Source organism: Daphnia magna, linkage group LG1, assembly GCF_020631705.1.
Source record: "Daphnia magna isolate NIES linkage group LG1, ASM2063170v1.1, whole genome shotgun sequence".
In the NCBI taxonomy this organism is placed as follows: Eukaryota; Metazoa; Arthropoda; class Branchiopoda; order Diplostraca; family Daphniidae; genus Daphnia; species Daphnia magna.
This window is the reverse complement of record NC_059182.1, coordinates 1,252,787-1,269,134: the sequence shown is the minus strand read 5'-3', so window position 1 is coordinate 1,269,134 and position 16,348 is coordinate 1,252,787. Positions and strand designations below refer to the sequence as shown.

At 45.1% G+C, this 16,348-nt stretch overlaps 1 protein-coding gene across 1 annotated transcript; it reads right to left on the bottom strand.

The window, feature by feature from the left end:
- Nucleotides 1–737: 737 nt before the first annotated feature.
- On the bottom strand, nucleotides 738–12,985 carry LOC116918261 (serine/threonine-protein kinase CST20). Its single transcript, XM_032923942.2, is given in 12 exon segments — nucleotides 738–2,713; nucleotides 2,715–3,355; nucleotides 3,357–5,402; nucleotides 5,404–5,769; nucleotides 5,899–6,078; nucleotides 6,666–6,863; nucleotides 9,268–9,444; nucleotides 10,020–10,192; nucleotides 10,292–10,331; nucleotides 11,293–11,733; nucleotides 12,385–12,685; nucleotides 12,765–12,985. Coding segments are annotated over 10 exon segments (4,833 nt in total). The 5' UTR covers nucleotides 11,371–11,733; nucleotides 12,385–12,685; nucleotides 12,765–12,985; the 3' UTR covers nucleotides 738–1,779.
- Between the last annotated feature and the right edge of the window lie 3,363 nt (nucleotides 12,986–16,348).

The window sequence follows — 16,348 nt, the reverse complement described above, 5'->3', positions numbered from 1 at the left end:
CGCGCACGGGGAAGAAAGACTTGTAGGCTCTGACGTTGGGTCATCATGGGAGTCTCCCATTTGTTGTCGACATTTTATTTAATAGTGTATAACGAGAGAGGGGCGATGAACACACCTTACGTTTGGGCTTGTGGTATTGGCTGTGTTAAAGTCTACCGATCAGCCGAAGAGAAAGTTTCTCTCCTCTGCAAGTTTCGGACGTCATAAATCTGAAAATGTGCAAGAATGGGCTGGAAGAAGAAGCACCTTGTTGTGTATAATCCATCTGTAATAGGCCGTCCGGCCATTATCCAATATGCTTGCGGTGTATAACAAACAACATCACACCACACACAAGGGATGATGGAAAAAAAAATAATAAAATAAAACTGATTTGAAGGTGAGGAGAGAGAGAGAAAAAAAAGAAAATGAGCTGACGGACCTTGGACTGACCATCTTTAGACATGGCAGCTCATCGCTTTCCACATGGGATGGTGCGTTGATGTCAACGATTGGCCGCCTTATATATCCAGTTTTATTTCTTATTTTCTTTCCTAACTGGCAGCCAATACAATTTTATTTTTTTTAAAGGGCTGAAATTCTTTTATTTATTTTTTTCTGTTTGCTCTTCTCATGCTACCATTTTAGATACATCGTCCAATCACGGACTGAAATCCAAATTTCTACAGCGCCTTATTTGTCCGTTTTGTTCGTTTCCCTTTTTCTTTTTTTTAAAAATTAATTGAAGGAAAAAAAAAAACAGCTGGAGTTCAATGTATTTGTTTAAAATCGGAATCCAAGTCGGGTCAATAAATTGCCAAAAAAGATTTTTGAAAACAAGAAACGGAGCAAAAAAAAAAATTTAAAAGAACTGGTATGGTGGGAGAAAGGAGAAAAGATAATAATAAAAGAAAATGAAATAATCCAACAGAAATCACAAACAAGTTTATCGATGCAGGCGAGCATTAAACTTATCCAGTTTAAATTTTTAATTAAGAAAAAAAAAGCGCACGCGCCATAACCCGGTTAAAGAAGGAAAAGAATCATTAAAAAATTAAGAACAATGCGCTTGTTGTTTTTAAAATTAGCATGTCAACGTAATTTTGGGCAATGGGTCAAAAGAAGAAGGTGGAGCATTTAAAAAAAAAGGAAAATGCTTTCGTAACTTATTGATAGTTGTGTTCCAAAAAAGCTTCGTTATACGACCGTTTTGGGGTTGGGTTGTGCTTTTGTTAATCGTTTCCTATGTTAACACCTGTTCGCAACGAAAATTACCATAAAGCAGGAAAAAAAACAAAAAAACCTTACATACAATATTTATAATATTTAGCTTTATATTCAAATGCTATGCCGTATTCATTATGAATTATTGGGCGTTTCTTTCGATCTGTTTAGGTCGTCGCTGTCTCCTTAAAATGCATATACATTTGCTGGTATAAGTAAGAGCTGTTTGGGTGTACATCATCCAAATTTATATATACTATTTATTTATATTAAAAAGTGATTAAAAAAATTTGTTTTTTAAAAGGCATAAAAAAAAAAAAATTTAGAGCCAAACAGAAAAAAAGAAGCTGAAATTCTTAATCCACCCCCCTTTCCATTTTAATGACGTTTTTAATGATTGTGGATCTGCTGTTGGATATTTTCTAGTAATTCTCATAAGCGATTCATTAAAAATTAAAAACGATCGAAATTAGAAAAAAGAATCGAAGGAATTAAAAAATAACAATTTAAAAAAAAAATAAAATATGGTTGGTGTAAACGTTAAAATGGCACGCTTCATTTAATTTTTGCTTTTCTTTACTGCCCATCGTTACCCCGAACGGTGATGATGACGCCACCCGACTGCTGCGGCCGGATCGAGTGGTAGATGGAAGGCGACAGGCGCGGCATGTCGGCGTGATCGCTCGGCCGATCGGACGTCGTGTACTCGGAACGGCTCATCGTCGTCTGCTGGCTGCTCTGCTTCGTTTCGCTGCTGAATCCATCGACGAACGGCTGCACCCGCTTAGAGTAGCTCTGAATCGAGTCGCTTTGGCTGTCCGGATCCTGGTTGGATTTGATGCGCACCGTCTCCGAGTAGTTGACCGGAGCCGGAATCTTGACAGCCGGAATGATGACGCCGCCATTGCTGCCGATCGAGCCGGCGTTGCTGAGCGTCAGCGAGCCGCGACGCAGCGGCGTCAGAAGGTCCCGTTGCGAGCCGAACGGACTTCCGCCGGAATTGTTGCGAATGAGCAAAGGAGGCGGAGTCAGCGGAGCTGGCTGGTTGATCTTGCCGCCGGCCACCGGAGTGCTGGTGTAGACGCGGTTGTTGTTGAATCCAGCCGCCGATTGGCTGGGCGGCGACGGAGTGCGCGGAAGGCGGCCCTCCGGCGATTTACCGTCGATCACATCCTCTCGATTGATGCGGATGTCTTTCAGGTTCTCGTCTCCGTGGATGTGCATGAAGAGTTCCGGAGCCGAGTTCAGCAGTCCCTCCAAGAATTTCTGCCTTTTCTCAATGGATTCCACTTCGGGCGATTCTTCCTTGGTCGCCATCCGCTCCGCTTTGCTCATCCCCGGCGGGGCGGGCGAGTTGTAAGTCTTCGGCGGAGTGGCCGGCGGAGGCGGTTTGGGTTTGCCTCCAACGACGCGGGGCAGCGTCTGCGCCGGATTGGCGTAATGAATGCCGGCGTTTTCCAGGAAGGCGATCCTATCTTTCAAACTCCTCGCTTCCGGTTCCAGTTCCGGGCTGTTGGCTCTCCTGCGTTTTGGTGTTGAGGCCTGCGCTTTCGTTCTCCTCTTTGATGGTGTCGCTGGTGACGCCGCGGAAGCTGCGGTGCGTCGATTTGGTCGAAGACTGGAAGCTCAACGGCTGAGCTGGCGGTTCGGTCGGTTGCGGGGGAGGCGGCGGAGGCGGCGGAGTGGAAGGACTGGCGGAAGAAACAGCCGCAGCGGCTGCCTGCATCTTGCGTCGATGCAGCGACGAGTAGCTCTCGCCTCTGGTCGAATCGTCGAGCGTCGGCGACGTCGGTGGTGACGACAGTTGGGCCAGACGCTCGCTGATGCCCGACTGCACTTTGCTGGACGTCTGAGCCGACTGCGACGGCTGGACGTCCACCGGCTGTCTGACCCACTCGGCGTCGGGTTCGGCAACTTTGGGGTTAGCGGCGGCGGTGGTTGATGTGGCGTTACTTCGACGCCTCGGCAACGTGTACAGCGCCGAACTGGAGTAGGGCTGCGGTTGCTGGAAGCTATTCAACTCTGTGGTCGATTTGTTCAGGTCCAGTTGACTCTTGCTGATGCTCGTCACGATGCCCGGACTCTTGAGCGATGCGAACGGCTGCTCCGCGCCGCTCGTCCGGTTCAAGAACGACGTCGACTTGTAGAGCGGGACTGTTCAAATTGGAGCCGCGGATCGAGACGGAGCGCAACGGGGTCGAACTCAACAGACTCGATCGCCGCTGTTGCAATCCGCCGGCCGGATTGTTATTGGCCGTCACGTTGGATGCGGTCGACGTGCTCTGATTGTGTCCCACTTGAAAGCTTTGGCTACGGTTGACGGCCGACGTTAAGTTGGTGACGCTCAAACTGTTGTTCCTGTTGCTGCTGATTGTGTTGTTGTTGTTGTTGTTGTTTGGAACGCTCTTGGACGGCGTGATTGGCACGATGCGGCTCGTTGATTTGTTGATGCCACTCGGGTTCAAAGCGGCGCCAATCGTCTCGTTCATGCTGCGGTCCTGGTCGGAAAAGAATCGCGAACTGCTCAGATTATTCGTCATGTTGTTGCTGATGTTGGCGCTGTTGTTCATCGACGTGTCGGACAGCAACGGCTGTTTGCTCGGCCGTCGCGGCAGCGTCTGAGAACGGACCACTTCATTCCGGGCCGCTCGATTCGGTTGAACGGGCGACAGTTTATCTACTTCCATTTTGCCGTTGACGACGACGGCCTTGCTGGCCGTGAACGGATCTTCGCCCATGTAGTACTTCTTCATCGGTTTCACGCCGGGCCTGTCCAGCGTTTGGCTCTGGTATTGCTGTTGCTGTTGCTGCTGTTGTTGCTGGAACGTGTCGTTGCGGATCGTTTGTGGATTGCACTGAGTTCCAGAGTCCGTTTTGACGGTAGTCGCATTGATCCTTTTCGATTGTTTGCGTCTAACCGGACGCACGGGCGGACTGGCCGGCTCTTCCACAGCGAACATGGGTGGCGATTTGGGGCTGCGGAACGATTCCGAAACGCGAACTTTGTTGTTGTTGTTGGGTCCGAGAAACATCGACGTTGGACTACCGTAGTGATTGGAAGATGGCGGAGCCGGCCTCGGCGGAGGCGTTTTAATTGCGTAAGACTGGATCCCCTTTGAATTGACGCTCGTGTTCGATCGGTTGAGGCTCTGGAACGATTTCTCCGTGTCGACGTAATAGCCCTGCGATTGGGACGAGTAATTATTGGACCTCTGCTCGCGTTCCGGCACCGACTGAAGCGAAGAGTTGAGCAAATTCATCCGGCTGGTCGTGTTGTGTTGTTGATTGACCATGTTGTTGCTGACCGGAGAGGAATACATCCTCTCCGGAGTGGCATCCTGCTGACTGAACGGCTGCTGCTTCGTTCCAGGCGTGTGCAACAAACTCTGCGTGCGAGTTATCCCCGAATTGGGGCCGGGCGGTTTGCGGCCGTTGCTGGACGAATAATCCAGCGTCGGTCCCAATCGGATGATCGTCCCGCCCGATCGGTTCGGAGTCTGATGTTGATGCGGGGCCTGGTAGACCGGAGTGGACGTGCGCAGATCTTCAGCGTCGTCATCATCGAGAGGTTTGACCGGAGGTGGCCATCTTCTGACTTGGCTGTTGGGGGCCGCGTATGTCGGCTGCTGGTTCATCTGCTGGCCCGCACTGGCAGGAGTGTGGTACTTTTCAGCCGGCATCGGCTTGTTCATGGATTGCAGGAATGATTGACGCGCAGCCAGCGGATTGCTCTGGTGACCTTTCAATTCTTCTTTATTCATCCACGAATAAGTTCCGGTGGCCCTTCCGGCCGAATGGTTGAACGACGTGGCCCGTTTCACCGGCTCTTGATCCCCGGCCGATAGGTTGCGGTACAATTCCGGTTTGCCATTGTTCACAGGGCTCTGATAGCTGGGCGGCGACATCTTCTTGTAGCTGGGCGACTGCGGTCCGGCCTGAATCCGCTGGGATTGTTGTTGCGTCGACGACCGGTTGAAGCCGGTGGAATAGATCCGCGCGTTGGCCAGCGGTTCGTTGGCTAATGGCTGCGATGGATCGTAGCGATCCGAGCCGGAAGGATCGGACTTCATCGTCACGTTGATCCCTCCGCTGGAGACTTGACTGGGCATCTTCTCCTTGGACGTTTTGCCCGTTTTCGATCCGGCTAGTCCTATTTTACTGCCTTTTGCGGATCCGCCTCCGCCGTCCGTCGAACTCGGGAGTCGACGATTCGCTGCCGAAATGGCTGTCCAGCCAACGCGACGTTTCCAACTTCCTCGTCTCCTCTTCGGCTTCCAAGTCGAGCGGTTTTTTGGTCAGCGCGTCCGTCCGCTCGGCCGTCTGCTCCGCAGTCTCTTGCGGAGTGCCAACGGGAGCTTGAGCCACCAACTTGCTGGGCTGGACGGGAGCAGGAGAAGCGAACTGCTGTTGCTCGGCAACGTAGCCGTTCAACCTGCTGGCCTGTTGGCCGTCTACGACGTCTGGATCGCCGTACTGCACCGTTTTCTGTGTCGTTTGAAGCGGCCCGTGTCCTAGTTTCACCCCGCCAGAGATATGGCCGCCCTTTGGCACCACAACGTATTCCACCTGAGGGCAAAAAGAAAGCCATTGACCATCTTGGAATCCCGAACGTTTTAGGCCAGCACCCCGAAACGGCCAGCCTCGAGATAGGAAAGAAAAAACGAATTAAAAAGGGCCAATCAAATAGGAATGAACCTGATCTTCGTCCTGGTGGGTCGTGTAATTATTTCGCGATTCTTTGACCACCTCGTGAATGGACGAAGTGTCGGACGCTGGACGTTCGTCTTCTGGCTCTTCGTTGTCGTCAATCTCTTCGTGATGTTCGTGACGTTTCGTTTCCGTTGTAATGCGACCGTCTTTTTCCTCGCTGCGCTCCTGCAATTTTCGCAATCAAACTCGATGATGAAATGCGCGTCCAACAGAAAAACAACGACATGTTTCACAAGATTTCACCGCCAAAGGGATTTTAAAATTTGGCGCTCAAAAAACAAACACAAACTCAACTTTTTCTTAACTAAACGAGATAACGTCGTATACTAGTCTGTTAACGTGGATTAATCGAAGGTCAAATCGGGTAACCAACTTAGTCGCCTTTTAAGGAATGCCTCCCCAAACGGGATTTTTTTATAGGGGGGGGGGGAGGATAGAAAAAATAAATAAATAAATAAAATTAAATAAAGAGAGAAAGTTGTCGACTTTTTTTTTAAAAAAAAACAAAAACAAAATGGCGTCTAACGGCAGCACATTCGACATTTTCGAAAACGTTTTGGGTGGGGTCGAGAGAGTCTATTGGGTTATCACGCACAGATGATTACGTTTTTCGGTGCCGACTCTCTTTTGTTTTGTCCTGGTTGAAGAACGAAAATGTCCGCTATCCAATCTAATCAAAGGTGGCAGACGAGGTGGAATAAATGCCATTCTGCATTCACTTACACGTTGCCAATTGGTGAACAATAGTTTACCTCAGTGTTGTCTTGGTCGATGATGCGCTTGTGCTTGCGTGACTGATGAACGATTCGCTTGCCCGTCGAATAGGGAGCCACCAACTGCCGTTCACCGCTCTCACTCCCGCTGCTCCCGCCGCTGACGGACGATTGACGCCGACGACAAGTCAACGCTTGGCCCGTCTCACGCTGCCTCTCCAAAGCCTCTTCCAATTCCTTATTTTGTTTCCGATGTTGTGTGGTTGTCGGACGTTAAACAGAGGCCAATTAGAGAGAGGAAAAAGAAAACGAAAGAAATTAATTGTCTTGTTTCTGTTTCAAGAATAGAATTCAAATGAGCTTAAAGAAGCACAAATGCAATCACGTTCATCGAGTATGCGTCACGCAATAACGAAAGTGGGAACGCAACAAAGGAAACAACAACAGACGTACGTAACGAACCTGTCGATAGAATTAGCATAAAATCCAATTTGACGCGAGGCTGAATAAATACGCGAAAGAAATGATTATTTATTTATTTTCTTTTCTTTTATCGGCTCGTTGAATTTTTTTCTTCCTTCAAGTTTTTCACCTGTGGCGTTTTGTTTAGGGCACGGCCGCAACACAAGTGACCCTCAACGATGGACACACAACACGCACAACCTTAACACACCTGTGGATGCTAGTGATCACGTCACTCGACTGCAGACCCCGTTCGCTTTGCTATGGCACCAACGTTCAAAATGAAAAATCTTAAAACACAAAATGAAAAAGGGCAACCTCGAAGGTGGAACACGGCCACTCGCGCAACACCAGTCCGGGCGGCCCTGTTTTCTTAACTCTCTGCGTGTGTGTGTGTGTGTGTATCGAAGCCCCAAACTCTCCAGTGGTAAAGTCTGTCGGAGGAGGGAGGCTGACTGCTGGGCCAGAAGCAGCTCAGCCAAAGGGAAGGAGTTTTAAAAATAAAAATAAAAAAAAACCCACTTTCTATATCCTCCCGCTCACGGCGATATCATATAGTCGTTGTTGTTTTCACCTTGCACGTTCGGCTCACGCCATGTAGGAGGCGGCCCAACGACTAACAGAGCAGCAGAGGGAATGAGAAATGCCATAATTGACAAAAGACGGCATTCCACCCAGTGGCGTCTACAAAATAATAAGGACAAGGGCCCTTTTTTTTTGGTGTTCTTTTGAAAAGAAAAGGACGAGCTTTTGTCTCGGATGAAACACTGCAAATATTGCGTCATCATTTCCATATTCAGTTGGCAACAAAGCGAAGAAATGATTGCAGCTTTTCGAGACGTTCAAGCAATTAACGCTCGCAATTGGCGCAGTTAACCGGATCACATGTGATAGGGCTCGTTAGATGGCTCTCGATGCGGGGCATCAAGAAAGACGTGCGCCAAAGTCATCCGGCCGGATGTCGATGTCAAACGGGCCGCTCGAAATCGCAGGTGGTCAAACGTTTTTGTTACGTAAAAACAAATGCCATCTTGCTGCGCGAGCGTTTATCCTTCACGTTTTGTTTTTTCTTTTTTGGCCAGACACGTTGGTCGTGATTGGACAGTTTGTTATTGGGGCCTCGCTGTTAGTCGTCCGGCCTTGATGCCAAAATACTGTTCAAGTCAAACGTCAAGGTCTTCTTTTAACAGACATGCAAAGATACTCGAGAGAGAGAGAGAGGATAGATCTCTCTGGTTGTACTTGTATGGAATCAGAGTCACGGACATTGGAGGAAAGTTGAAGTCCCTATGCGATCCTGTTTACGTCGAATTTTTTTGTATTTGTTTTGCATTTCTTGGCTCTATCTGCCTGACGATTGCCATGGGTTAGTTGGTCTTGACCGACAGACATTTCCAAAAAATTGCATTTTTTGGGAATTCCTTATTGGTGGAGTCGTGTGCACACATGACAGATTGATCGGTTTTGACTAACGATCGACGCGCTCTCTTTCATGTTGCCATTGAAAAAAATCAGAAATCTGATTTTTCCTTTCGGTTTTGTGTGCATCACGAGTAAACTTTCTAGGCTATTCAAAATTTAAAAAAAAAAAAACTATTCACAATGTTTCTCTTCTTGGCCGAATGCAATTCCCTATTTTTGGTGGCACATAATCGTGAGATAGTTTTGTTTTTTTTTAACGTTGAATTTCAAAAACTCATTGGCTATTGCGCAGCGTGAGGTGTGTCATATTTGAATAAGAATAATCAACTTAAAAAGTTATCCATTTTTTCTTTTCCCGAGCGACCACAACCGTCGATCAGCGACATCCTGGCTCAGGAAAACACTTTTCTTTGTCGGCAGCGGTTAGCGCCTTTTCTCTTGCCGACACATTTCGGAGAAAGTTCTACACACTTTCCGTTCTTTTCTTTTTTTTCTTTTTTTGGAAAAAAAAAAAAACAAACAAAATAGATGATGATGGTATCGGGTTGAAACAAAGTACTCAAAGATAATGGGACGTCTCTAAAACGCAATATAAGCACGCACGGAAACGCCTGAACCGGTTCTGTTTCGAACGCGCACACACACAGAGGGGGCACTCTTAAAATTCTTCGTGACACGAAGGAGGAACGTGAGAAGAGCAGGTGCTCCTGGGGCGTGATATAAATAATCGAAATGGCAACAACGCGGCGTACGATACCTGGTTAGTGAGATGACCCAAATGATGAACTTCTTCGGTTTCTAGTCGCTCGTCGATTTCGTCGCGAGTGTTGGATTTCTTTTCGTGCTTCTCGCGGACGATTACGGCACCAGGAATGGCCACCCAGCCCTCTGGCGGCAATGTCGCCACCGTCCCGTCTTCGTCACCGCCCGTTTTCTGAGAAAACCCAAACGAAACTAAATGGATAACGTAACAACCAAAACAAAACAAAACAAAAAAAGGGCAAAACAATTGGGGCCATCCGCCTCGTTCGTGTTGTCCAGTCGTTCACCTAGCGGTCGGTGTCTTGACTAGACAATAGACCAACATTTTCACGCAATCTACAAGTTTCCCGCCGTCATTAGACTGCGATCGTTAACGTAGACTGGCCCAATGATTGGTTAACATTCACTGACCCCGTAGGATGAACCTTCAAACAAATTTTAAAAAAAGGGGGGCCGTGACATCGATCAGCTTATCGCAGTCATCAAGTCAACAAGGGCAATTTGAATACCCGACTTTCCGTCTTGGCTTGCGGATGGTAAAAATATGGGTCACCTTTGCCTTTATTTCTTGTCGTCTGTTCTCCTTCTGCCCCCCCGTTTACTATACGCCGAATGACGCAACGACACGTGTCATTTAGCAGTTGCTCACGTTCTTCCCGATTCACAATTTTCGGTCGGTTGCGTTTGTTTACTGGGTGTTTTCTTTATTATTTTTTTAAAATTTCGTTATTAACATCAAATAGGTACCTCCGTGTGCTCCTCACGTTTGGTTTCCGTGTCTTCGGTCGTCCGGGTGGTCACCTGTGGCCCACTGTCGTCCAATACCTGACCATCTTCGTTGACGACCACTTGTCTCTTGACTCTCGTTTCGATTTGTTTTGTCGTCACCTGCTCCACTTTGCGTTTCTTGATCCATTCCTCTGCACACACACACACAGACACACACAAAAAGAAAGGTAATCAAACGATCGAAGTAGTTTATGAAAGAAAACAAACGACATGAAACCGTTATGCCTTACCTTGTTTCTCAATGGCCATCGTATCAAAATCGCCATCGTCCTGTCAAAAGATAAACAGAAAACAATGCAAACGAGACATTGTTTGAGATAAAAATCTGAAACTGAATCTCTGACAAATGGAAATTGGAGGAGAAATCAGGTTTTTATGAACGACAATGAAAGGCCAAGTGAAATGACAATTTTTATTACAATCAAGGAAGTAAAAAAAAATCAAAACAAATAAAAGAAAGAAATATCACGATGCCCATTCATGGTTATAAAACTATTTGGGCTGTCCCGAGAAAAAGCAAAATCCGATCAAACGATTTTCATTTGTTTTTATTTTTGGTGCTAATATTGTAAAAGAGCCAAGTCTTTGCCCAAATTTGAGAATACTACACATTGGTGGGGCAGGAACTGATTGTTATACATTTATACGTTTGTGCGTGTGTGTGTGTGTTAGAATTTAAAAAAAAAAAAACTGGAACCCTCCCAAAAGTTTTCTTTCGTTCAAAATAATAAAAGAAAAAAAGAGCCCAGAGCGTAAAGTTGTTGAGCGATGGATCAACACAGAGAGAGAGAGCGAATACGACGCGTACTCCACCCACACGGAGAAACAACGAAAATAGCCAAAGATAAAAGCCCAAAAACACACACACACACACACGGAAAAACACATAGGTGTGTCGCAATACACCTTTAGCCACAACGATTCACCAAATTTATCGCACAGATTTTGTTTTGTTATTTCCCACATCGTCTGGTACCTTTTTCTACGACAAAACATTTGATTTTCATTCAATTTCTCAATCGTAATTTTCGATTAGGTTTTTCGCAATGACGACAATGCGTTTACTCGAAACTAACGGCCAAAAGTGTGAACGCCGTACAATCAACTTTAATCGATTCGTTTTCTCGCTTTTGCAGACTTTCGAATTTCACGAGAGCGTGAAAAAACGTTGGGGTCGAGGGCGTGTGAAGTAGGTACACAAACGAATGTTGAGATTGAGATTTTGTTTTACCTTTAGAACGAGGGCTAACGGCGGGCCCGATGAAAAGTGTTGCGTAAAAGCGACGGCCTGGCCGTCGTTGTTGTCCATGTTGCCACTGATGGGCACGCGAGCCCAGTATCACGCACGCAAAAGCAGAACGTCTCGCGTTAGTGAACGCAACTATAAACCGAACTGATTGAACGATTGAAACGATCTAAAAATCGCAGTTGTGCGGTTTGACTGAGCTCGAGACGCCACCACCGCTGCCGACACCACCACCCATGTCAATCCCGGTAGAATGACGTCATACAAGACGTGTCTTGTGGCAATGTAAGAGAGTGAGGAGAGGGGGGGAAGGGCTCGCTTTTCAGCGGTGGGTGGTGGTCGCCGGACAGACGGGACTCTGCACACATGTAAAAACAAAATGCAGGAAGAAGTTTCTTGGCTGTTGCGAAAAGGAAATGGAACAACCTAGAACACCAACAACAACAATATTAAACAACAACCCACTTTTTTTTTCCAAAGGAGAATAAGAAAAAGAGAGAGAGATGAAGCACAGCAACGTCGATGTTGCTCCATACGCTAGCGGAGACTGGAACTCTGTAAGCCCTTGACAGGACCATAATTGGCGCTGCCGGAGCTCTCCTCCTTCTTGTTTCTCTGCCATAAGAGGCGGACGATATATAAAAAAAAATAAAATAAAAATACGTAGTCTCTCCCAACTCCCTCCCTCAAGGTCGGCACTTCATGTGTGTGTGTGTGTGTGGATAAGTTTTGGGGAGTTTTTGAGCGCATGGATGTGTGTGTGTGTCTTTATGCGGGAGGTCGAATCTCGGGAGAGAGAAAGAGGATTCAATGAGGTACCGGGACGAGCATCCCAAGTCTCTCCCCCCTTGTTCAGGTGTGTGTGTGTGTTGTGGGTTAGAATATTTTTGAACGGGGCTCTCCAGCGTAGACGAATAAGAAGGCGATGAGGGAGGAGGAATGTGCTGCAGCAGCTCTTAACAGGTACAGCGCCACAGGGCAAACGTCTTAAATATAATCCCCTTTCTCTCTCTCTCTCTCTCGGTTGGTCTTTTTTTTTCTTTCTCTTGTGCGTGTTATATTCAACCCACTTTATACCTTCTGTATTCGAATAACCCTCCTTTTCCTCCTCCTCGGTCGTGGGGGAATGGCGTATGACGCATCGTCAGGTAAGGTGGACTATAGCAAAGATGATGACGTGATCGGACGTCTTCCTATTCGTAAAGACAAAAAGAAAAGACGAACGCAAATTCTCATTTGTTTTGTTTATGTCATTTGACCGACCGGTTTTTCTGGTTGCAGATTGACATTATGTCGACATTTTCTCTTTTCCTCGTGTACATCTGCTCGTTCGTCTTTTTTAGTGGGGAAATTCCAAGTTTGAAAGGACACACACAGTCTGCAAAACACAAAAACAAACACAAAAACTTGACCAATTATTGAAAAAAATTCATAAAGTTGAATGAGCTTTTATGTACCGACGTAAATGTTCCATATTTGTAATCGGCGAGCTGCCTAATTAGTTTCCTTATAGTGCTGGCTGTGGGGCGTCTTTATAGTTAACTAGCCGTTGCGTGCGCATCGCCCATTTTGCATTTTGGCAACACTTTTTATCGATTCTTTATTTTAGAGTGGGGGAGCAGGGTATTGAAGATATTTTGTTTTATTATTATTTTACGATATTTCCTCTTTTTTTTCTTCCCGAAATGGCGACGTTCGTGAAAATGTCGAAAAACATACAAAGACGCTAAAAGAAGATGAATATCTCTTTCCGAGAGACGAGAAAATAAAAAAATCCGCACATAAAAAAAAAAAAAAGTCGGAATTTTTTTAAGACCTTTGATGGAATATCCGGAAATAGAAGAAAAAAAAACGGTTTTACTTGTGTACAGAAATGTCTTTATCAAATATATTAATATCTTGATGCAAAAGCGGTTTGGAATCCTAGATCTCCATTGTGACGTCTTGGCTTTTGAAACAGATGGACAAGCAAAAAGGATAGAAATAATCTGCGTTGTGGTAAAATTGCGAAACAAATATGGCCATTCGCCATATAGAAAAAGCCAAGTGCATTTGCATATTAGGCAGCTTATGCACACATAGATTAAGCGAGTGGGAGAATGTACACACACGAAATTTTGGCGGCATTGCATCATTGGATTATTTGGTATTACCATATTCGCTTGCGCCGATTTGATGGAAGAAGAAGAAGAAAAAATAAAACAGACGCATTTTTTTTTTTTTAATCTGAAAAGATCAAATCCATATGGCCACTGCCGACGGGGGCAGGCATCCCATAAAAGGCTGGAGATTTGAATGCAAGTATTTGAATATGATTATCAACATTTCTTTGAAATCTGTGCCGAATTTTCCTCACGTACGGCTACCGTGCAGAATTGCACCAACATCCTTTGTTTTGCCTGTACTGTGCCCTATGCAAATCTACCACCAAAAATTGCAAAAACATCCCTACAATTAAGAAAATGGGGGCTGTTATCCCATTTCGACCTATTGACGAGATGCGTGAAAAACGGGAGGTTGAAAAGATGTTAAACAAACACGTTATTTAGCCAAAGAAAATGGGTGTATGAGTTCAGAAGAAGAAAAAAAAAACTGCCAAATTCCCGTTGTTCCTTCTTTCATTATAAAAACGAAAAAATCCATCATGTCGTTTCGTCTAACTGCGTGGAAACAAGATAACTGAAGGGCAAGAAAAAGGAGGAGTTAACGACATTTCTAGCTGAATGCACACGCACGCGATTTTTTTTGACGTAATTCTCAGAGCGGGAACACAGCCGTTAAAACACACGAGGAATTGCAGTGGGCACAGTGACTTGTGCATAACCCTGTTTTCGACTGTTTGTTTTTTGGACGATATGAAACAGATTTTGACTTACCTCTTTGATAACGAATGTCGGTGAAAACAGATGGTTGAACAACGTAAACGATGCACACACAAAAAAAAAAAGTCTAAAGGAAAAACACGACGTATGAAAAATATATCGGTTTGTTATGGCAGAGGTAAAGCCGACATGCTTTCAATGGCTGCCATCAGATAAATGAGGTTGTCGAACAGGTGTTCACCATCTAACGGCTGTCTCGCGAAGCGCATGCCTTGCGTTGCAATCATCATCTAGCGATCTTCGGCGTAACTGCACGATTCGGGTTGCTTCAAGAATTCGATTGGGCATATCGTAAGATCGTTAGACAGTTGATCAAATTCGAGATCAAAGACTGGTAGGATGGCGGTCATGTCGCAAGAATTTCTTTTGATGATAACAATCTTTTTTTTTTTAACAAGACATGTTGACCGTAATCTGCCAAAATACGGAAATAATGATGTTTGGAAGTTATTTTCCCATGTGAGACCCGATAAAGCGATTATTAAGCTTGTCAGTTGCCATGTAACACTCGTTAGGCTTTTGCCGATAAGCACGCAACCTGTCCCAAGGTCAAAATGGCTCATATCCAATAAAAAATATCCAATCAATGTTGGAAACAAAAACGAAAGGTAAAACAAATTATCGAATGCGGGCCTCGCAAAAAGAAAAAACATTTTAAGCAACATAGACAAGGACACCCGGCAGGCCCACTTAAGGCCCACTATTTTGATTTCAAAAGGAAATGAGGGAGATGGGATTTAAAAAGGGGATTTAGAAGAAAGATAATTAAAAATTATTTGGGTTTGGCCAAAGGCCAGTTAGATAAAAAGATCATTGGAAAGAAAAAAATATTATGGCATGGGCAACCTTCCAAATACGCCACTCGCAGTGCTTCAGTGCAGACGACAGTTTTGTGTCAACCAGTGCCATCGCCCCAATCGGAATTGGGCGATCTCAAATATGAGAATCAACCATTTACATCATGTAGGATTTCATATTACTGCGATCTCTGATAGAAATCTCGTTCGATTTACGGATCCAGTTATGAGGTTGTTACTATGCTACATCCGGAAAATGCGCGAAATCTGAAACCTCGAACACTGAGTGCATTATTTGAAAGATTTACGGTTTTAAATAAGTTCTGTGATCGTTTAAAAACCGAAAAAGAATGGAATGCTCATGCCCTACTCCCTACGTCTGCTTTCGGGGTTCTAACTGAGTCCGCAGTTTTTCGCTTGCCTGCGGAAGAATATTGGCAAAAAGTTTTTGCAAATCACGAGGCCACTTTCGCTAACTTGTGCGTTTGCGTTTCAATGCTTTTTAGTTTAATCGTTAGTAACGTAATAGCAAAAAGAAAATTCAGTGAACTTAACAATACTAAAGCGGACAAAAGAACTAGTATAGATGATGATACCGTAGTTAGTCTAATGAGAATAAAGTCTTGGTTAAAAGCTCATGATAAGAGTGCTGATGAAGTCAATATCACCGACGAATTAGTCCAGGCCGTTATTAAAGTAAAATCCAATGCCACCATTCCAGATTCTAAGTCATTTTAAGTTTTGTGCAATAAACTTTTTACTAGTTTTATATGATGCGAAATTTCCCTCCCATGTGCCATGTCCTATATATTCCCTATGCCATTTGTTTCACCAAGACAGTTTAACGCTCGATAAATAAAATACAATTTAACCCTGAGTCAGAGACTTATATTTTGAAATAAAATTTTGGGAAAATAGGTGGGATTTCAAAAAAAAACAGGCGGGAAACGTTGGATTTTATAAAGAAAAAAGGTGGGATTTCCTTGGGATTTTTAATCGGAAAATGTGGGAAAATTGGGATTTTTTACATGGTTCCAGGGGATTCCGGGTTTTTTGGCGTGGCAGCACTGCTCGTCGGTGTAATGCTCTCTTAGTAGAAAATATCCTTTGCTCGTTAACCAGTTTTATTCCAAAAACAACTCCACACGGATTTCGTATACTGCAAGTGAAAACTTCGTGATCGGCAATCAAAGTGTCGATGTATTGCCAAGCGGCGATTTCACCTGAAGAAATCAAGTGAGAAAACCAGAAACATTAAAAAGCGGTTTTCGTACAACCAGCTGCATTCATGCGTAATGTACGACGCGTGCCCCTTTTTGGCAGCGCACAGCAAATTTCTTAAGATGCAATTTATTTAAGTAG